General features: G+C 41.3%; 1 protein-coding gene across 1 annotated transcript in view; it reads right to left on the reverse strand.

Moving 5' to 3' along the window:
- The window catches only part of ATXN7L1 (ataxin 7 like 1), a 115,546-nt gene that overhangs the window by 32,095 nt on the left and 59,539 nt on the right, over positions 1 to 23,912 (reverse strand). The window contains 1 exon segment of the mRNA XM_040544609.1: positions 799 to 1,021. Coding sequence (XP_040400543.1) covers positions 799 to 1,021 — 223 coding nt within the window.

Below are 23,912 nucleotides of genomic sequence, written 5' to 3' on the forward strand. Positions count from 1 at the left end.
ACTGAACCCAAATCTCCTGAGTCACCAACCTAGTAACCTAATCACAAAGCATCTTTTCTGTAGATAACTAAATAACAGTTTCTTAAGGGATAAAACAGTGACCCAGTTCTGCTCTTCTATGGCTTTGCAACTCTGCGGCTATCATCACAGTCATGGGAGGATGAACCTGTCAGTCTCAAGCCTAGATGTGTTTATCTACCACAGTACATGATGCAAGACTCCAAAAAAAAAAAAAGTGATTTTTGCAGCTGGAATATTTTTCTGTCTTCTTATAAAGCAGCACACATTATCAAAATGCAGAATGAGCTCCAACAGCAGCTGCCATTGAAGATAAATGACTATAACCAGTAAGTTTTCATGAACATGAGCTAAAGCAATGTTAAGAACTTTACAAAAATTATCTGTTTAAAAGCATTGCTTTTAAGGGCTGATACTGTAAAGGCAGATGGACCTTGAAGATAGTAAACTGACTTAATATCTCACTTACTATATGCATCTCAGAAAAGCAGACATTTGATGGAACATCAGAAGAGTAAATCAGCCCTTTTTCCTGTTCACATATATATATACATAAATAAAAATGGTTTATATATATGTATATATATTTAAAATAACATATAAATGTATATATATTTAAAAGACTTCCCAATTTCCTCCCTTAAGAAATGTAGGGGCTTAAAACGTAAACTTAGAAAAGATAAGAATAGACTTTTTCTTTTTTTGCAATTGTGAAATGTATATATAGATATTTATTTTTTGAACACCAACAGCTCAACTAACTGTTCTTTTGGTACTTACCATGGTTTATCCCTTGACACTTTTGAAGGAAAGACTGTGTGCTGTTTGCTACTGGAGGTAAGTAGATTGTCTTTGGGCGTTTTGAATGGCTTTGAGTTGCTGCTGACAGGGTTATGGCCGCTGATACAGGATTTCGGTTTCATCTGTACTAGGGATGTCCTGGAATTACAGGCTGGAGAAGCTGGAGAAGGGGAAGGTTTACACATTGAACCGTGTCTTCGTTCTGTAATGGAAAAATAATATACTTTACAACATTTCATAGCCTAAGATTAAAAAAAAAGTCAGGGAAGAGGAAATTGTTCCTCTTTATTCTAGTTACAATGATTTAATCAATCCAAAGAATGATTACCAGTTCATTACTGTAGTGAATGTAATCATGCCAAAAGATAATTAAACAAAATCAACTCTGTAAGTGCTCTGAAAAATGTAAACAGAGCACAATAAACGCTAACTAGCAACACATATCTGCCAGAAAATTTCACTACAAAATCTCAAACCATTGGTCAAGCACCAGGTACCCACCAGCACCTGTGTGAGCCACACTGGGTGTCCCAGCTCCTTCGCAGATATGTAGCAACAGCCCAGATGACTCAGTGAAATACACCCTGATAGACAGAAGACTGCTTCTGTCCGGGTTCATGTCAGATCCATGTGACCCGGTTACTGGGCAGTTTACCTCAGTACTGCCTTGCTCCAGTTTAATGGGAAGCTCTAAGGACAACATGCGGAAGACTGAGCAGTAGCTAAAGGCCTGCTGCTCCGTCCCTCCCAAAGAGGCAGGCTCTGCCTGGTTAATAGCTGGGAGGTTATCTCCAAATCTCCAAGCTCCAATCAAAGTAAAACCTTTTTTCCTTTTTCCTTTTTTTTTTTTTTTAAGCCACACAGAGCTAATGGCAAGTGCCGAAGAGCAGGAAGTTTATGATCATTTACAAACACTGCGTCCGGAGGCTGAGCACTGGACAAGTGTCATCCGTGCCAGCGCAAGGGGCCTCCTGGCCGTGCTGGCCCCGCAGCAGGGCAACAGGCTTCAGGACAGGCAGCCGTCAGAGAAATTGTTTGGGTTTAGTCACTAGTATTACTAATATTCCAATCTACATGTTCTATCCCTGATATAGCCATTTGCTTCAAAGTAAAGATGTTTCATGGGGAGAAGTGGTTTCCAGTCAGTGGCTGACCAGGCCCGCACAGCGCTAGGCCGCTGCCCCGCTAGGGGCACAGCCACCAGGCACAGCAGTACGGCCTAATAACAGACCCAGAACCTTGCCAAGGCGAGTCTCTCCCCTTCAATACACATCATTTTTTCCTAGTATAAAGCCTTCAGCACTGAAACTGAGGAGTGCTGGGTGCTGCTCTCTGAGCTTACCACGCCAACTAGGAGCGGGTTGGGGAAGCAACGGCAACCTGCTGCTCCAAAGGAGAGGTTTTGTGTTCACATCCCAAACCAGGTGCTTGCTGGTTTGATATTTCAAGGATAACGAAGAAAAATTTTCCCACAGAGAATCAAAACATGACAATTTGTCAGGCATGTCCGCAAGTAAAAACTTGCCAGTAGCAGAGGGATTCATCCATGATTAATTTGCAATAGGCGAATACCTCAAGAACAAAAAGAAACGCTTAAAAAAAAAATCTACGAAGTATTTCAAACTGTTTTACTACATCTCCAGTGACTAAACAAAGGATTTTCTATTAAAGCCCAGCACCTCCCTATCTCCATATATTCACAGCTTTAACTACAAACGCTGAAATTCCCTCAAGATTCTCCTGTAATCGAAGAACAAAACTTCCATAATTATTTTCAATGCAAGAAGTAGTTCACCTCAGCCCCAAATGCCAACCATCATTTGCTGGTTTTCACCCGGACACATAGCTCAGTATACAGTCCCTGCCTCCAGAAGTCCTCAGCAGGATGTAATTAATTTACATTCATTTCACTCCACATTTGTGTTAACAGCCATGTAAGCTACGCATCTGTCTCTGAAGTGCAGTTCTATTCACAGAATATTTATTTAGTTAAATAACAGGTGCTGTGTTAAGATTTACCAGCCTTCACAGCAACTATTTAATCAGTTTAAATTAGATTAACAAAAATTTGCAATTTTACCGTTAATTACTTGAGGGCTGATGAAAAAGAACTGCTGTGTAACCAAGAAAACCAAGCCACATAAGTGAAACTTTGGAAAAAAAAAACACGCTCTTCATATACAAATTCTATGAATTCTGGATTTATCACTACTCAAATCTTCACCATAGCTTTTGGTTTTCTCCAGACTGACTGCCCTGGAGTAAACCATATCTTTGGTATCATCCCTAAGGATATATTTGGAAGTGAAATACACCACTCTGTTATTAAAATTAATCTTCCGGAAAGACAGACATTCAAGATACTGACCATCTAAAATTATATTTAAAAGTCATCTAAGTATCACATGCCATAGCAGGTTATTTTCTAAGAGTCACCTTACACTGGATTTTTAAAAAACACCAAAGCTGAACATTTGGTGCTCTTTCCAAGATGATTTTTACAGTTCATTAATTCCCAAGAACCAAACACTACATTAACTTTTTTTTAAAACTATAATAACATATAAAATAGTAGAAGAGGTATAGCAGTAATATGAAAATATAGTAAGTGCATCCCACTATTTTAAATAAATGTTTACCTGTAAGATAGGGAAGGAAAGGATTAGAAGATTATATATTTTATCTCAGCGTGCCAGATTGGTGGTCAGTGGTGTGATCAGAACTGACTGCTACATTTGGTGTTTCCTTTCATCTCCTCCAGCTCCATTCTTCCCCCAAAGCACAACTACAGAAAGCTCTCCACGCTTCAGAGAGCTTCTGATACTTTGAGAATTACCAGTGTTACTCAGCTTCTCTTGAAATTTCCTATATGCAAAATGGAAATTGTGACCCCTAGAAAGTCACACAGCAGGAAGAACATAAATAGCCAGGGCCGCACAACTGTTGATAGTGTCGGACACCATTATGAGGAGAAAAATCGACAAGTTTACTCATGCAAGGTAACATCACTTCAGTGTGAGCAGAAAAGGATGGCAGCAACACCTTACCAGGAGGGCTGCAGAGGAGCGCTGGAAGAGTAACTCCTTGAAAGGTGGCAGAAAGCAATTCGTTAAGCTGGGCAGGCACTGCGGCAGGAGGCTGCGCTTGCCAAAGGTGTGAAACCTCATAGAAAATCCTGACGGTGGGGGCATAAATCATAGCTAATTATTGATAGATTTCTTCACAAGAGCTGTTAGGATAAGAGCTATTATTGTAAGAGCTCCTGTTTCTGTGCTGTGCTTCCTTATCAAACTAAATTTCCCAGTCACATCTGTTCTTTAAAAATTTCTACTAATTTGTCTATTAATATTTTACTTACTACATTATTAATCTGCTGTTATCCAGCCTAATTAGTAAATTAATAGGTGAATAAAAGACATTTGCACATCAGATAGATATTATCAAATCAAATATTCACGTGCTAGCACATCCAGAACATAACTAGCCATCCATGTAGAAGCTTCTACACTCATCTGCAGGTTTATACATAGACAAATTAGATCTAGCAGGGCAGATGAACTCATACACACACAGCTGTGGACATATCTGTCCCTGTTTACATGAACAAATGGCAGAGTCACTGGTTATACATGAACAGAAAGTAGGATGAAAGTTTTTGCCCCTAAAGATAATAAAAAAAATCCTGCAAGACAACTAGAAATCCTGTCACCACTCATAAGATACTAATCTAAATTTTACATCCATTTCAGTTTCTGCAGAAGTTTCCAATGCTATGAATGCGTGTTCAAGTTTAATATATGAAAAATGCCCCCAACTTTTCCAGTTAATCTCAATACTTGCAAATATGCTTGCGCTCCTCAAAAATAACAACACACATTCTGTTTTCTTCCCAAATACCAGTTGCTGTCAAATCCAAAGAACACAGAGAGCACAATCAAAGTTACAATCCTCTTTACCCCATTAATCCTTCTGCAACCTCTCAGCTGTCTCAGAGCAGCCACTGCAGCAACTGACAAGCAACATGTGACTCGTGCTGTCAAACAGTTAATGTATTAATGACCATACTCTCCGAGAGAAGTTTAACACGCTCGCCCCGAATTAACAGCGCTTTCTGAAGAATCAATCGCAGATCAATACTTGTCGTTTTTTCTGGTTAGTGTCTGAAAGCTCAACGCTACAGATTGTCCTGATGCGCGTTACGAACTCTGCATCAGTAGCACTGCGAACGATCTTAAACTTTTCCAGGAGATTCTCCATGTCCTATGGAAACATGGATGCAGTCCAACTTTCTCAGCCAAATCTGAATTGTTTGCTAGATGTGAAGTCCTTATGTTGTTGGAGACTTAACAGTCCCTAAATCTCCAGAGCTTCTCTCCCTTGCCCTTGCACTCAATTTCAACTCCTTCTTCCTGCATCCTACAGAACGCAGTCCCCTACCTTTCCCCAAAACCTTTGCTGCAGCTGCCAAAGTCCTCTAGGTCTGTCTTTGAATCTGTAATTCCACTGGATCCTCTTTGACGGGTCACCAGGGAATACTAGCAGCTGTTTTGCAGGAAACGCCACATCTCCTTCTAATCATAAGCAAAAAAGCAAAGCAATAGAAAGGCAACATGATCTCCAGATCTACAAATAGCATGTGGGAAAAGAGGCAAAACACATTTTGAAGTAGAATGTATTTTCTTTAATTTTTGCCTCGACTATTCCTTATGTAAGATAAAACACCCCCTTAGCTCTCAGCAAACCTTAAATACAACGACACAACGTTAAATATTGCTAGTAAATTATGCCAACCACATGTTTCTAGGTGCACTGCAGCAGTATTGCACCCAGAAAAGACCTTTATATGATACTGAAACCACAGATTTCTCCAATTTGGACTACAAACAAATACCATTCACAGTATATTCCACCTAAATCCATTCTTACCCAACATGCTCTACTCAAAATTCATCAAATCAAGTGAACAGTTTTTGCCCACAGTATGCGTCTCATCCGTTGGCGAGACTTAGAAGACTGCAAAGGAAAAAAGTCATGAGACAGCTTAAGCGCAGAGGCAGACACGCCTTTGGTCTTTCAGTATTTTTTGCAGGTAGTTCAAAAAAAACCCCTCTAACGTTGACAGAAGAGCACACTAGAACTTTGTCAGCAACAGTCATTTCGAAACATAATTCTCGTTCAGCACGATCCTACTTCCTGCATACAAGAGGCCTACAGCAAAATCAGTTTTAAGTTGACCCATGAGTAACTCAGTGACCTGGTGTTAGGGATTACAGCTTGGTACCACATTTGGAAAAAACAAGCAAAACATAATTGCTGACACTCAAAAACGTAAAACTTATTTGCTGTTAATAAACAGATTTAGTTTAAATAAAACTCCTTAAAAGCTTATGTTCGTCACAACACTCAAGTCTGTAGTATTTAAAATAGCATAAACTAACAAATCTGACTGCCCTTAACACAACACGAATACCATTTATTGTTCCATATTTACAATAAGCAGATGTTAATGAAATGTAGTATCTAATCCACAGCGTGATTGTGTTCCAGCAATACACCCATCTTGTTGATGACCGTGTTACTTATGGTAACAGCAGACACCACCTATGCACGAGTTGCAGTTTTTCTATTTACAGTCTATCCTGAGGTGCTTTGTTACACAGCCCTTCGCCGTGCACAGTTGAGCAATGTATACTTACAATTTCAGCAAACAGTAAAGTGAAACCTTCCACCTTGTACTTATCCCAGTTCAAAGTTTAAAAATGCACTTGGCATTAATTCCAATAAAACCCAAACAGAAAAAAAAAAAAAAACACACACATGCCCAAAAAGCTACGATCAGCCACCAGAAAATTGAACAAGTAGACTACTTGCAGAAATGTGTCATCCTGCAGTAACTGGCAGCTGGTTCATAACAAGAGTTCATAAACACCTTGTAAGCACTTTCATTTTGCAGCCACAGTCTAAAAAAAAACCTAACAAAAGCCAGTACGTGAGGTTAACTAAAAATAAACTCAGATTTGACGCTAACAAACTACAGCTTAACGTTGCAAGACCGAAGGACGACTTTACCAGCTTTTTGGACAAAATACTATTCCGAGTCCAGCTGAAAAAGTTTGGAAATTATATCCGCAAACCGTTCCTCCCTTCTTGCACCGTGCACTGTAAAGGAAACGGCACAGTCAGTTTCATTTTGATACTTCTTGTAAACTGACAAAGGAAATAAACTGCCAACTCAAACCCCAGAACTGATCCGCTGTACAAAACGCAGCTCGACAATTGCAAGCTTCATTCCAGGTCAAATGACATAATTGGGAAATTATCAAGTGCTAAAATAACCACCGTTCCGCTCGTGTTTATTTACAATGCACACGAGCGTCGCTTTCTGACATAAACCCACGAAAACGGTTCTCCATTTCCCAAAAGCCTGCAACTGAGTAGGATCAGCAAAATTATGCAAAACATCCTGAGAGAAGAAGAAATGTAAACTGAGCCACTTACAGCGAGGAGCAGGCTGCCAACTTAATCTGATTCTACGACGACTGTAAACATGTACTTTTGGAACGTGAAATGATTCACATTGCCACAGATGCCGTCAGAGGAACGCAGCAACGTGACCAGGCATTCTGCACACGGTAAAAAGCAGGCAGATGACCTGCCGCAGCGAATACCGGATCGGTGCTCGCGCGCACGCCGCCTGTTTTGACTACAGGCACTTGTTAAGCACCAAGTTTCAGGTCCTACCAGTTGGACACCAGAGCTGATCCCGTGCCAAGGACAACAAGCCCTAAAAGCGGCTGCGTGCCTTTTTTTTTTTTTCTTCTGAATTGTTGATCCAGCCCAAGGAACTGCAGAAGTGAACCAAAGTGCAAAATTAAAAGCGACAAGAAACACAGCCTTTTATCAGAAGACACTTATTTTTTTTTCCTTTCTTGATTCAGGAAAGGACGAGGGTGTTTATGTCTAAGGGACTGGGGCAAACCTGCTGTTTTGCTGAAACATCTTTTATTTATGGAAGAATACCCTGAGTTTTTCCAAGGGTAGTTATAGGTGAGACAGCAGGATTAATCTCTAGAATAACACTAAATTACTCCAAAGTGGCTAAATTTCTTAAAAATGGCCAAATTCCATAAAAAACACTCAGCATTTCCCAGAACACTTATTTCTTTTTGGAATAAAGCATAAAAAAAACAAACAGGAAGGGTCAAACAGACCTCCACCATGGCACAAAAAATCTTCAAATGGCGGGATTAATTACGCTAAATATAAAACGAAGCTGCTGGCTACCTGCTCGCTTCTTTTGCGAGTAGTTTGAGATCTAAAGATGAAGCTCCAAGGCACTGCTGGTGTATTAGAGAGCCAGGAAAAGGATGGAAGAGCGAATACCTCGTCCTGGTGACAATGTCACTCCTCACGTCACGCAATTAGAAGACCTAGATTTAATACCGGTGCCAAGGTCTATTTCTTCAGCTCTAAAAGGGGATACTAATGATTTAGGATATTAACTTGCTTAAAAAAAAAGAAGTTAGAGAATTGTGTCTCCAAAATCTCCATGTGCAATCACTATTTGCCACCTGACAGCGCCACTGCAGGAAAACCATGTTTTTCTATCACAACTTACACGCTTTCCTCAGCTCAGCAAGACCAAAAATCCCTGGGCAAAAAAGACATAACAGAGCAAGTGAATCACGGGCACACTGTTTTTTTGCGTGACACTCTACTAAAGAAAAGCAAGGAGGGCTTAGGCATGGAAATTTCCAGTTCTGCTGGAAGAGATGCTCTGGTAGCCCAACATGAAATCTGTGAGACATCCCAAATTCCCTGGGAGGGTGTGGGGTGAGTGTATCTTACACCTTGTGCCCTGTGCTTATGCCATAAGGACAGACCTCACCACCCTCTTGCACAAGCTCCTCTGAATTGACTTTTTTTTTTTTTTTTACCTGCTGACCAGTGGTAATAGTATTTCCAGTATTTTTGTTCTCAGATCAAGGAAATATACTCCCAGCCCTAACCTACAAAGTTTTCAAGCAATCAAGCAACAGTGCTTCCATTTCAGGTAAAGGCAGCACCACAGAAAAATAAGAATTTTGTGGGTGATCTGTGTATGTGAAGAGAAATCTTTAATTAGGCTATTTGTTGGATGTAACTAAACGTTTTATTTAATACCGAAATAAAACATTGGGAACAGCACACTAGTTTATGAGAAATATAAATTTAAAAACAACTCATCTATTCACTCCCCAAAGAATCCGGGGAATAATTTTACTGCAGACAGACTGCTGCAAAAGGAAAAGACTGCTGCAAAAAGAGGAAAATTTGGTATCACTGCTCCCTCATGCTTCATATCGCGTAGCAGACCCCTTTATCAGCCCTAGGGCAGATCTTTCTCATTCAAGGTCATCTGCAGATACAGATTTTTATTTATTTACTTGTATTTTTCAGAGATACCCTGGAATATTTTACCTATCTCCACCTTCAATGATATTTAAAATATAAATAATTTACATACATTAATGTTTTAGGAACTCATCAGATGTTTTCCCTTTTCTATCATAAGACTATTACAGAAAATTAGTACTTCTACTTCTTTAATGTTTTACTTAATCTAAGCAGAGATAAAACAATACGTTTTTTGGCAGATAAGATAGCCACAGAAGAGTAAGGACGGACAGCTGAGGTGCTCTGGCAAGTCCCCACAATGAGCTCAGGGTTAGGTGTCACGTATTTTCTCCATACTCAGACCCAAACTAATCAGACGAGCGGTGTTCAGCTCCTCCTGCAAAAATGAACGCGATCACTACGGTTTTTCAGGTAATTGAGCTAATGGTGCTAGCCATATTACGCATACCATTAGAAGTCAGTCATATTTCCACAAGTTAAAAATGCCTCTACAGGCAAAAGAATAAAACAAACGTAATAGCAAGATGAGCCTTGTTTAAGCAAAATACCCGTATTTCATGACTCCACCAAAAACAATGCTGCAACTTACTGAAATTGGCCCAGAATAGCAGCTTTGTAGTACTTGCATGTAACCTACTATTTCAAACCTCTGGCTTTTTCAGCTCTGTTATTTGGGATCCAAACCCCAGCATCTGGTGAAACAATGTGTTTCTTTTTTCTATATTAACAACCAGATGTGCCATAAACAGAAAAATAATGAAAAAATGTTTTTCTGAAAATCCATGGGTTTGATCCCTAAATTTGATCCATCTCAGTTACCCCGAGCTTCTCCGCCCCACAGTACCCTTACAATTTCATCCCATATACAGAGTCTTTTTGTCCCCCGTCCCACCAACTTCCCCCAAGCAAGGTCTAGAGGTACACACATGACAACTATCAGTACAAGTGTGCTGCTGCCACAAGGAACACTGTTCCCTGGGGGCACAGTAAGGTGTCCCTTCACAGTTGCTGATTTTCACAAAATCGCTGAAAAACTTCACCTCTTTGAAGCCAAATTGGCATGGAGTTAAAAATTCTTCGGCAAAAATCACTGTAATCACATGAGCCTTATTAGTATTATTTTCTGGAAAACTCAATTTGAAAATTTTATATGGTATTTTTTACCTGCTTTTGTGTATTTGTTACTCCTCATGGATATTCCCTGGCCTCAAATTAATCCCCTTGTAATATTCTGTCATCGTTTGAAAATCAAGTTAACCAAACAGATCTGCCCAAGCAAGGACTACTGTTTTGTTCTGAAAACTGAATGAGCTTATATTTAAGTTTCAATCCATATTATCAAACCTGCTATAAAAGCAGCGTAAGAGCCAGTGTAGAGTATTTTCTCATTCCCAATGTTTTAGATAAATCAGCTCACATGTTTTTCAGGCACCTTATTTGCCACAAATAATAAAACCTATTATTTAGCACACTGCAAGAATACCCACAGGTTATAACCCCCTAAATCGCAGCATCCAAAGTGAACGTCCAAGATAGTTCCTGAAGAGGTCATTTTTTCGTGTTTCTCTCACTGATACAATAGCACTTACAAACAGAAAAACCCCAAACCCTCAACCTTCTACAGAAGAAAATTGTGAGCAAACCATGCTGAAAGGCCTACCTGTAAAGGCATTTTGTTAGCTGTTCCTTTCTCTTCATAATTTCTTTAGTTCCACATTTATTTGCAACTTAAGATCCAGAAAGACAGTTTCTAATTTAACTTGCATCATTCAGCGCACAATAAGAAACTCAGCCCTAACTGCACATGAACGACATAGATGTAAATCGGCTTAAGAGAATCCAAGTGAAATGCACTTCGTATTCTACCTCTGAATGTGTCTTACCCATTTGTCACTGCAAGTAACTTCATGTATTACAGAAGCCTTGCCGTGGATAAACCTGTACCTGTCCATAACACCAACAGTTTTTCCATCATTGCCCTGAATGGGAGAGAATGATACACGTCAAAGATGTTATATGTCGCTTCTACCTTATATAAATGGTTTATTTCAGATAAACCAGGCCTTTACTCTTTTTTTTCCTGCTACTATATAATCACTAAGAAATCCAGACTTCCACAATTTTTGAAGCATGACCACTGTTTCAGATGTGTGAACCAAGATATTTTCCAAGGCCATGCAGCAGTTAAGAGCGAGGATCTGAATTTAAGGCATTCCAAACTTATTCATCCACTCATGTTGCCTCCATCACATATTAGTGTGGCAGGAGTGGCGCAGGGGAAAGATGCAGATGATTCCCATTATGACTACCTACCGAGGTGTGTGTGTGATCTCTACAACATGACAAGGCTGTGACAGCACCGCTGTGCAAGGCAGCTTTCCTTCCTGCCACTTCCAATGCCATTCAGTTCAGGTGGTTTCAACTTTCTGTGCATCTTCGCAGAAGCACACACATGGTGTATTTTAGAAGAACTTTTAGGACAAAATGAGTATGTAGAAACTCACCAGCTGACGACAGGGGTTATTTTTCCTATGAGACACTCTAATTACTTTACTGTAATTAATTGCACAAGTTCAGTGGGAAAAAAAAAAAATCACTTCTCAGGCATAACTCAACTCAAAATAATTCCTGCAAGTTTCAGCACGGACAAGCTTGATTTGTAAACAAACAAACCAAGATCATTGCAAGTCCAACTTGTAAGCAAGTCCACATGAAGGAATCAGTTTTGCCTGAAGATATTTAACTATGAGAACAAGCATGCACTAAACAACTTTCCAAGGTATCATGTTTGACATGTGTCAGTTGGTTTTGATTTAAACCACCTGAGTCACTTACAGCACAGGTAAAACATTTTAGGATGATTATTTACCATCGGGGCTGAGCTTGTGTCATCCCTGCCAGGTGTAATGTCACTTCAGGTGGGAAGAATGAACAGCACAACCTTTTGTCAAGAGACAAGAGCAACCTCTGGCAGTCAAGAAATCATTACAAGGGGAGTAAGCTGGGGAGCTAACAGGAAGGAGAAAACAGTTCTAAGGGTAGGATTGCAAAGTGTACAGACGGTTATTTATAGAGTCAACACTCAATTATCCATGGTCAGATTATCTGTACCAGAGATGCAGAAACAAATGAGCTCCAGCTGGGCTCATTAGCCTACATGCAGCTCAGTGCAAATGTTCCTACACTTCTAGGGCTGGCGTGGGTCTGGAAATAATACAACTTCTTTCCAGCATAAGGCTGAAGTCCTTTTTGATCTAAACTGAGGCACTTTGGTTGTCTCCGTATGACATTTCCAAAGACAAGAACACTGGGTAAAACGGCCCGGAGTCCAGAGGAAGGCACTGCCTTGCAGCATTAGCCCTGTGCCCCAGGTCCCGAGAAGTTGTGTTAACTCAGGCCCCGCGTCAAGGCAGAGCTGGCTGCGTGCATTCCTGCCCTGCTGCGTCAGGGCAGTCCTCCGCCTGGACTCCAGGGAGCTGGGGAGCTCGCTGCCGACCAGAGCAGGATACTTGTGACAGCGCAGGAGCCAGCACCAGCCAGCATGGCAAACACTAATAAAAACCCAAATACAGCTGGGATGGCCTCCGTGCTGAGGGCCTGAGCTGTGAGATCACTTGAGATTATGATTTACAGCCAGGTCATTTAAGCCAGATACTTAAAGTAAGGGAAAACTTAAAATGCAAGCGTTTTCCTAACTGTAAGAAAAACAAAGCAACAGACAATACTAGTTCAGACTGAAGCGGTTTTCCTGGCCACAAAGCCAAAATTTCCCTGTAATTAGCAGTGAAATAAAAAGGTACACAGGGAAGGAAATGGAAAAAAAGAGCAACATGACTTCCTACCTGCCAATTGCTTCCTCTGAATCAAGCTATCTGTGTTCATGCTGCAGGGCTGAATCCTTTCTCCCATCTATCAGGGGACAGCAAACTCCAGAAGAGACTTTATGCTCTTTAGACCCTTCTGGAAGTTGTCTCTCCTCATCAAATCGATGCTGCTATAGCTGAAAGAAATCCTACTATTTAGAGATAATAAGAGATATTTCTAAATTGGAGGAGTTTGGAATTCTTTTCTTTTTCAGCTCTGGGATTAACTTGACCGAAGAGGCAGACGGAGGACAACACGCAGGATGCTGCCATGAAAAATCTCAGCTATAATCAGCTGACTCCAGCTTGATTACAGAGGAGGAACTACACTCTGTATTTGGCAAATTGATCACAGAGTAAGTCTTTTCTAAAGCTTATTGCTGAGTCTGCAAATTGGTAGCTAGACAGCGCAGTAGATTTAACCAGCAATGGCTAACAAGCGAACCAGAATTAACCATGCCTGAGCAACTGACCTTGTTTCTAAATACTGAAAGGAAAATATTTATTTACACTGAAGACAGCAATGTATAGCACGGAACTGCTTAAAGTAGTTTCAAATGATAGCAAAAACCAAAGGTCATGGTAGAGAACACGAGGTAGAGAAAGCAGCTATCTATCCCAGAAGAACATCACTGTAACACTTGCAGGAATCTGCACGTCCTAAATCGACAACCTTTAAACCCCTCCTTTCCTTCTCCCTAGTCCTAAATGCCTTGACTTCCACGTTGCTTAAAGTCCGAAAAAGAAATAATTCAAGAAAAAAAAAGTTCAAAACTAAAGTTCACCACAATACTACTTATCAGAGAATTCTGGCAGTTCCAGTTGTTTTATCTGCTTAGATTTCAAGTGCCTAACACCTAAAAGCTGATAGCACTGGAAGTTACAGAGGATTTATTGTCTTTGCTATTTTATCTTCGGACATTAAGTTTATTCTCATTATTAGGAATTAATATATTTTGGGTGGTATAATGTTCAGCCAACAAAAATGGAAAAGACATCTACTGCTGTACTGTATCTGCGCATTTTGTGTACTTTTCTTTTTTTTTGAGTACTTACTAATGATGGAGCATCACAAGCACTAGAAGGGAGCAGACTCGATTACTGATAAACAACTGGGAGCCAAAAGACTTTGCTGAATGTTTGCCGACTCATATCAGCAGAAGGTTTAAAAGTTTTCGCCTCTTATTTACTGTAACAAGGTACAGGCCAACGCTCCCCTCCTCCCCCTCGCCAAATGCCACCAAACTAGGAAAGACCAGAAATGCAAAACACACGATGTGAAACCACTGCCCTGAGAGTCTCAGCTGTTGTAAGGTTTGAGGAAATACTCCCAAGGTATTTCCCCTTCACGTGGGCTACTGCCACAGCAAATTTCAGCCTGTAGTTTCCAGGTAAACTGGCTGCGTATCTGTCAAGTACACACATGTGAGCTGTGCTTAAATAAACTTTCCGCTCCATTACTGCTCCCCCTGCCACAAGATATCAGATCTAGCCAGGAACACGATTAGCAACAGGCTGCGTAACGCTTTCACAGAACTTCAGAGGTGACACTTACTGAAGGACAGTGAAATTTTACGGCCTGAAGGCCCCAGGGCAAAGCATGGAGGCCAGCACTGGGCCTCACGTGTGACTGCCGCAGTTGTACCGCGATCAGAGATGCGATTTCTGTATCTGCTCCGCCTCCCTTTCAGAACATTCCCGGTTCACCTTTGCCTCCAACCTTGTATTAATACAGGGCTGCCTCGCAGTGTAGGATCAGAGAGGGGCAAATTGTAATAAGGTCACCTCGAATCCTTCAGCAATTGCTTCCTCGGGCAGGCTGTCCTGAGGCATGGGCTCGCAGACTCGCTGCTCTGAAATGGAACCCGCTTTCACAAGGTGCCTAAATTCACCCTGCATCAGGGACCGACCTCTCTCTCTTTGATCATCATATGCCAATTACAAATCTTACAAGCAATTCCTAACCTGTAACAACTAAATTATTATATAGAATCACAGAATCATTCAGGTTGGAAAAGACCTCTAAGATCATCTAGTCCAACCTTTAACCTAGTACTGAAGTCCACCACTAAACCACGCTAAGTTCTACATCCACACGTTTCTTGAAGACCTCCAGGGATGGTGACTCAACCACTTCCCTGGGCAGCCTGTTCAATGCCACACAACTCTTTCAGTAAAGCAATTTCCCCTAATATCCAAACTAAATCTTCCCAGGTACAACTTGAGGCAGTTTCCCCTCGTCTTATCACTTGGTGCTTGGGAGAAAAGCCCAATCACCACCTCACTATAGCTTCCATCAAAGTAATTGTACAGCACGATGAGGTCTCCCCTGAGCCTCCTTTTCTCCAGGCCAAACAACCCCAACTCCCTCAGATGCTGCTGAAAGACTTGTTCTCCAGACCCCTCACCAACTTCACTGCCCTTCTCTGGAGATGCTCCAGCACCTTAATCTCCGTCTTGTAGTCATGGGCAACAGATTGTGGTGAAATGGGCTACTTTTGTATGACTTCTGCTTTCCCCTTTAAAATTACCTGTCAAAATCTTTATGTGGCAAATTGTAAACAAATTATGCCATGCTGGTTTTGTATTTTAATTAACATAGAGCGATACTGGTCAGATACCTCAGAACATCCTTAGCTCGATAGATAAAGCTCATTTAGCAGCCACAAACTTTCACAGATTTACAGGTAACACCTCCAACAGCTGACACAGGTTTCAGGTAAACAAGCAGGTTTTCTTCTGCCCCTGGAAAATCCGTAAAAGTTTTCTAGGGTAAGTTACTTATAACCATTTAATAACAATGTAACGGTGATAAAGAACTTTTTTTCCTTCCATTTTTTTTTAGTACAAATAGAGGAAGGCTGTAATTGCTTCATACAGAAAGTAACTGAGCTGTAATTCATACTACGGCATAGCAGAGGTAAAATGGTAATGCCAACGTTACAGCTGATAGTAAACAGCCCTTAGAGCTTGCAGGCAATCCTTGTCTTTCCAACAACTCCAAATTGGGAGAAATCAGATATATTTAGAGAATTAATTCAGTATCATGACAGTACTCACTTTCTTTTAATTTAAATTTACACAATTCAAACCATAATGAAGCCTCCAAAAGCAAACGTTCGGTAATTCCGTTGTTCTTTATTTAAAAAACTCTATGGAATTTATATAAAGGAGTCCATTAAAAAGTTGACAGCTGCTAATTCAAGAGTCAGCAATTTCCCATTATAGTGGCAGATTGTGTTTAAACTGCTTCAGTACCACTGTCATGTTATTAATCAAGTAAAGAAAAAAAAAAGGTAGGAATTATGTATTTCTGAAACACTACCTAGTACCAACATAGTCAGATAAAGCTTGCACTGTTTTTTTTGCCACTCCATGGCACGTGAAATAGATGTGATGGTGCAAGCAGAGAACGTACAAATAAATACTATGAAAAAGGGAGAAGTCATGATAACTTCTTTGCATGTATGGGTCCACCTAAAGCTTTTCTATGTTTCCTGAGCCTTTCTGAAGGGACAGCAATGCCGGCTGCGAACGGCACTCAGCGTCTGCTCCCACCCTAAAATCCTGGGTGTAATTTATGCGGGTTTGTGCAAGCATGAAAATCGCAGAAGACATTAGTCCCCGAGACGGCAGGCAACGCGAGCGATCGATACTTGCACAACAGTACGCTGATACAGCTGGGGAAAAAAAAAAAAAAAAAAGAATCACACATAAAAAAACCACAGATAAGGGAAGGGGTCAAAGTCCCGCGCTCTCCTGAGGCGCCTCCTCAGAGGGGCGCGAGGCGCCGGCCCAAGCCCGCTCCGTCCTCCCGCCGTGAGGCGCCCCCGGAGCGCGGCCGCCAGCCCCGGGTACCTGCCCCAGCCCCGGGTACCTGCCCCAGCCCCGGGTACCTGCCCCAGCCCCGGGTACCTGCCGCCGCCTCGCCGCCGCCTGCCCGAGCCCTCCAGCACCGGCTGCGGCCCGAGGCCTCGCCCGGCTCCCCCGCAGCGGGGCCGCGGCCGGCAGCGCTTCCTCCAGCCGAGCTCGCCGGGCCCCGGCCGCCATCCTGCCCCCGGGGCCGCCCTGCGCTGCGCTGCCCTGCGCGGGGCCGCGGGCTCCCCCTGGCGGGCCGGGGGGCAGGCTGCCGGGGCTGCTTTATTCGGTGTTTATTTACTTACTTATTTCTTACCTCTCCGCCCTGACCAGGAAAAGCCCAAAAGAGGACAGGCTCGCAAAGCGGCCCAGGAAACCCAAGCTCTTCTGAGAAGTTGTCAAATTCCTACCCAAGTTTAGGAAAACCCAGAGAAACATGCCCTGCCAGCTACTACACCTGCCCTCTCCAGTCATGTTATGCGCTCTCTTCGTCTCTCTGAGGCTGTAGCACTGGCTAAACTCCACAGAATAACACACAGTAATTAATTTGAATCACAAATATATATAATCACAGATATAATAATGGCCGAGGTTGGCAGGGACCTCTGAAGATCATCCAGTCCAGCTCCCCTGCCGAGCAGGATCACCTAGAGCACGTAGCACAGGGTGGCAGCCAGGTGGGTTTCGAGTATCTCCACAGAAGGAGACTCCAACCCCTCTCTGGGCAAACTGTTCCAGTGCTCTGTCACCCTCGCAGTAAAGAAATTATCAAATTAACAATGTATTCTTTAAAATATTAAAAAATTACGCTTCCGAGGTCTTACTATCTTTGATTTTTATACAGCCACATCCAAGCGGATGTGGGGCGAGGGCTCTTATGCAGGGCACTGCTGCATGAGCACTGCATTACCCCCAAGCCCCCTCCTGTCCCCACAGTCAGCCAGCCCTGCACAGCCCCTACCAGAAGTTAAGGGCTCTGTGAACAAGCCGGGCTTTGCTGCAGCAGAGCTCCACATGCCGCAGCACCTCTCGGGCAAGCCCGCATCCAGCTGACCACTGCTGGAAATCCTAGGTTGCCCGTTATCTGGAAATACTTCCTTGGGCATAAGTCTCCCGACTAATTCATTAGGGGCGAAGAGCACAGCCCATGAGTGCAGCCCCTCAGCAGAGGCCGCTCCACCTGCAGCAGAGTTGTCGGGCTGTACAGAAAGCCAAAAACGTCCACTTGCAGCAGACTAGCATGGGACCCCAGCTGAATGCAAATTTATTCTCACAGCTGAGTCCAACATAAAATACTCTGACAAATGCAAGCCCACATCATGAGGCACTTACAAATGTCTTAGGATTTAACTCGTATATATTTGCACACATGCATGGAGCCCCAGTCCCCAGGAAATTAAGCTCAAAGCTGTTCCCTGGAGCACTGTGCTCCCCAGCTGCTCACCCTCCCTGCCTCTGCAGGGATCCCAGGGGGCAGGTGAGGAAATGGCCCCAATTTATCCGAGTCTCTTTCTTAATCACAGAATCCTCTGCCTGAGGCCCTGGAAGGAGAGAGAAAGCGGTTGGGGAGTGTGAAAATACAGAAGCAGCACTCTCAGAGATTAGTCACGGTAAGTAAGCTCTTCAGGGGGCACTTCGGGTCCTCCTGGCAGCAGTTTCCATAGGGCAGAAGACAGAACTGGATTCAAGACATCCCGACCCACTGGACCCGAAATGGAGCCCAGGCAGACCACTAATGGAGCCAACAGATCTTTGAAGGTACAGAACCTGTTTTTTTAACGATTATTATTATTGTTATTGCTTTTTTCCCATTTAATTTCAACGTGGGGCTTGAAGTAAAAAGAAACAAACACAGAATAACAAGACAAAACACAGCCCAAAAAACAAGACCAAAACCAAAAAGCATGTTGTATATTTGGGGTATGAATCTACCTAAGCAAAATAATACTAAATGCTCCTGGGATTTCTGAGTGGGAAAGCATTCACTGTAGGTACACTTTCCTTACAGAAGAGGTAATCACAGAAGCTAAGGAATAATGAAACAAAATAATAAAAAAAACAAAGGAGAAAGTAATCAAGTAATAAGTACAGAAGTAGTAGGTAATATCAATGTGTAAATAAATAATAGAACAAACAATTAAGTAAAAATGCTTACAGATATGCTTATAAAAAGCTGACAAATTAAAAGCTTAAAGGAACTTCGGGTTGGCAAAGTTTGCCTCCCAGTCCTTGAATGGCATGCAAGTCCCAGTGTGGTTCTGAACGGTTAAATTATAACAGAGGGTAACATTAAAGAAGGGTTAACTTCCATGTAAAAACAAAACAATACACTACTTTTTGGGGGGGTGGATTGGAGGGGAGCATAGTAACCATGCAAACAGCCTAGCAAATATAATTTTACAACAGTGCTTTCACTCTCTGTAAAATAAAATTTCACTATTTGAAAAGCAAGGCTAATATTAGCTTTTGATTAAGATACATCCAGGAGGTTGTCAATTTTCCATATCTTAATATTAGGTGTCTCAAGTGATCCATCAATAGACTGCCTGAGCCAGTGTTTCAGGAAGCCGTAAGCAGTGCTTTCGTTTTCAATCTAAAAAGGGGAAGTCATCAACAATATCAAAACTCTTACTTAAATTTAAGAGGTCTTCTTCAGTAGAGATGAAGACCACAAACATTTTCCTTATAGGTTAACTAGCTTTAGAAAATGCCCTACTAACAGAGACAGCTTGTGCTAATGACAGACAAGTTGTGCACTCAATCATATGCAGAAAGCATTGCAAGTAATTGTTTTTCTACCTCTGCAATTCTGATACGGAAGTTTTAACTACAGAATCTTTAAAAAAAAAAAAAAGGTTGAGAACAAAACAAGCCAAGGGTGGGAAATACAATATCATTGCGGATAATACAGAAAATAAAACTTTTTTTTTTTTAATAAAGGATCATTCTGTTTGTTCATCACAGAGGCTTTAACTAGGTTAAGAAATATGGAGCAGCTAAAAGTGATTCCTTTATAGCCTGCTTTTCTGAGTCTATAAATGTGTCTCAGGTAATAGTACTACTACATAAAAATATTAAGGAGACTGCCTATTTACCAGTGCCTAGAATTAAGACGTTAACACGCCTGATGTCAGCAAGAAGATGTTATCAGGGTGTTTTTAAGACTAATTTGAAAATAAATCCTCTCACCTCTGTAGCAAGCTTTGGACAGAAGGAGCTGGGCTTGTCCCAACTAAGAAAGGATAACATGCCAGCATCACTTTAGAGAAACTTTTTTGGTGCTGTGCAACAAAAGAACATTCCTAAGGAATTTTCAAGAGAAGGCTTCAAATCTAAAAAGTAAGTGCTTTCCTGATGGACACCGTTATTACCTGAGAGCTTTCACATTTTAAGCTATTTGAACCTGGGGACATTTCTTAGCACCTAGTAAGTACATGGAGACTGCCGAGTCTGCAACTTGTTCTGTGACTAAAACTTTAAGATGCAGAAACAAGAGTTCAATCTGTTGGGAGTATACGTGTTTCTTGCTAAAGTCGTGTGGGCCTAAAATAGTGACAAAATTAATTTTGTTTCCTCGTAGTGCTAGGTAGGTCAACACACAGGCTTTTTTTCCACCTAGAAACAAGGCTACAGTTTCAGCAGTTCAGCACTGGCAAAAACAACAGAGCAGACTTCAGGCAAAAAAAATAACCTGCCACAGAAATGAAATACCAGCTCAGGTATTTGAGCAGCAGCCATGCTAAGTGTTTCAGGTTTTTCTGTAATTGTATACTAATCTCACTCTGAGCCCTAAATCAGTTTCCTAGTGTTTCAGTGCCATGGATATCTCAGCACCAGTGGACAGAAGAGGATTTTTAGAGCAGTGCAGGTCAGAACATTTGGGAAAGCCAAAATCCTACTGCTTTTGTCTGCAGAGATCATCTCAGAAGAATCCCTCAAGCTCTAGCTGATCATTTCTGCAGACTGCTGGTAAAAGTTACTGGCAGGTGCCTTATCTAAACAATATTTAGCAGCAAACAGATTTCTATGAATTCCCAGTACCCCGACTCGACAACTCCAGTAGATCAAGTGTCTGATCTATTTTCAGAAATACACTCTATGAAGCTATGTCTGCAGCCTATAAAACACTCCTGCTACTCTTGAAGCATCACAGATCTTCATAAACAAATCAAACAACTATTATTGTACGGAGGAAAAGTACAAATCCTTGACTAACAAGTGGTGCTTGACAGACATTCAAGTTATGCTTATGTTCTCCTGCACATCAGACTGATGCCTCAGCAGTCCCAAATTTTCAGAGCTGCTCCTCCAGAAAGGCCATGGCATTCTGCCTTCTTGTTTAACCTCCTGGAAACAAGAATGCTGGAAAGTGAGGAACACAGGTTTAACTGAGGCATACATTAGTCCTGAACAGTTCATTCCTAAAACCCATAAATTATTCTATTATTTTGAGGAAATCCTAGAAGGCCTGAGATACACCCACTTCCATTTTTTCTGTCTGCACATCTGAGATTTGCCCGTATTTCAGGCAGGGAATAGTCATTTAAGTCCCTTCACTTGATTCCAGTCAGTCCTTGCAAGATGTTTGCCCCATCCTGCCTAGTTAGAGATATATGACAAATACAGATCTCTTCCTTTTCAATCTGTATCCAGGCCAAGAAGCTGTTGCCCATTTGGATGTCAATAGACATTCAAGTGACATTTTAAAAACAGCTTTGAGTACCTTAACAGCATAGGAAAAGACAACCCACTATCTACTTTCTTAGGAAAAACGTCACCTTTTCAGAAAGTTCGTATTTAATGGGTTCCTCTTTCTTGGCCGTGATCCCTAGGGGATCCTTAGACATAAGTTTCTCTCATTAAAAATAAAGTATTATAACAACAAAAATAAAAACTATTTATTTTTGGAGTTGAACACAGGTTTCTTGGTGTAAAACTTCTAACACAAATTGTCTAAGCAAGCTGAAATACCAAGAGATGTCTGTCTTCCCTGAACGTAGCCAAAGCTAATAGTGTGCAATCATGTAAAAACCAGACCTTGTTCTCAATTACTTGTAAAAGATGATCTGAACACTTGGGCACCTCCCCAGTGCCATCAAGCTCAGCAGTACCACTCTGGGTGCAGCATCGGGCTTACATGCGTCTAGGGAAACAGATGAAACCAACCCAAAGAGGAATAAACATTCCTCCTCCAACACTCAGATATGCAATTCTTAGAGCAAGCTCAGGAAGACAACAGATCCTTCATTACTTCTCTTGTTCAACCTTTTCCACTGCTCTACGACTCCAAAAGCTTCTGAATATTTTTAGAGAATATTTAGATGCAAAGGATTCGTGTTAAATGATACACGAAGAGTTAATGCACAAGTAAAAATTCACAAAAATACGATTTCTTACAGCAGCAATGCTGCTGTACATTGTAGAGTTTAAAGCTTATTGCTTTAGTCCTCATATGCACATTGCTTCCTTAAGGGGTTAGGTGGCAAAGGTCTCAAACGTTAACTACTTAGAGCAAACAAGATCGGCTTTGGTGCTTGATCAGTGCAATGCTATAAAAATCTTCATGAGCGTCCCAAACTTGTATTTCTTAGCCTGAGCTTCAGATTCCTCAATTCCAAGTAATATCAATATCTCTTACTGACTTAATTAAAACTAATAATAAAGGTTTTGGTTCAGTCAGTCTCCTAGTAGTGCATTAGAATTAGTGACTTAAATTTAAATGATATTCACACAATTATTTTCATGTAGTGTGGGTATACACATTTTGACAGTATTGCAAGAATGTACTCTAAATTGCACAGAAGTTGATCGAAACTGTCAAACCAGCATTTAATTGCTTGTGGACTTGAACTTCAATATATACTTTTGGAAAATAGTCCAGAGAGTATTTATCTAAGCATACAGACATATACTTGTACCTTTTGTACATAAAAAGTACACTCAGAAAATATGTCTTAAAGGTCACCTGCACACATAGGAGAAAATATAGGTATTATTCCTACATTTGTTTATTCCTAAATTACACATTAATTTTCTCCATTACTTGTTCTGAGACCACATGTAACACCCTCAGACTTACAGATTCTCTCCCTCCCCGCAAATTCTAAGATTAAAAAAGAGTGAAAATGTTTCAAACATACCAAGTTTCTTACTTCTTTTGTTCTGATCTCCAGTCTGAAAAAACTGTAACATCGGTGCATTCTCACTAAATACATGTGCTCAGATAACGTACAATAAAATCCATCCTGAGGTAAATTCACAAAGTTGTTGCAGAAACTTGTGCTCAATCTGCTACCTCTTCCCTGCTGAATGCAGTGCTGCAGAAGCCAATGTTCTGGATACGCAGCCCAGCAGGCCCCACCACTTTTTGTTTTCATTTAATTCTCATTTTCTACACTACATATGGAATTTTAGTTATGAAGTTGTCCCTGACAGAGTTTCTGTGTTTTTTGATAATATAAGCAGGCTCACACCATACATTAAAACTTTCTCCCTACCACATCCCCTTTTAGGGTTCTGAATTCCTGTTAGAGATGAGCATGCCTTTTTGGGGGAAAAAAATAACACACTGCCACTAAATCTTAGACATATCATCAGTCTGTGGATACCAACTACCAAGAAAAACACTCAAATCTGAACAGGCATAGCCCAGAAAAATATCATTTTTAGGTTAATTCAAACAGCAGATCTTTCATCTTCAAGGTCAGATGCCCTTTCCAAAAGATACGCTTTTAAGATTGTAGTTTAGATAAGACAGGCTGAGCCGATTTAATAATTAATTGCTGCTGCTGCTCCCCCTGAACCATGTACTCTCCCAGCTTTTTCTTTGCACTGTCCCTGGTATTCACCTGCTGCCCCGACGTGCAAGCTTAGGTTGCTAAGCCAGCTGAAAGCTACCAAAACAAAGGGGGGAGAAGTGTGAAACCACAAAAAAAACAACAGCCCAAACCTACCCAAATCAAAGCACATAGCTTT

This window comes from Cygnus olor, chromosome 1, assembly GCF_009769625.2.
Source record: "Cygnus olor isolate bCygOlo1 chromosome 1, bCygOlo1.pri.v2, whole genome shotgun sequence".
NCBI classification, from domain to species: Eukaryota; Metazoa; Chordata; class Aves; order Anseriformes; family Anatidae; genus Cygnus; species Cygnus olor.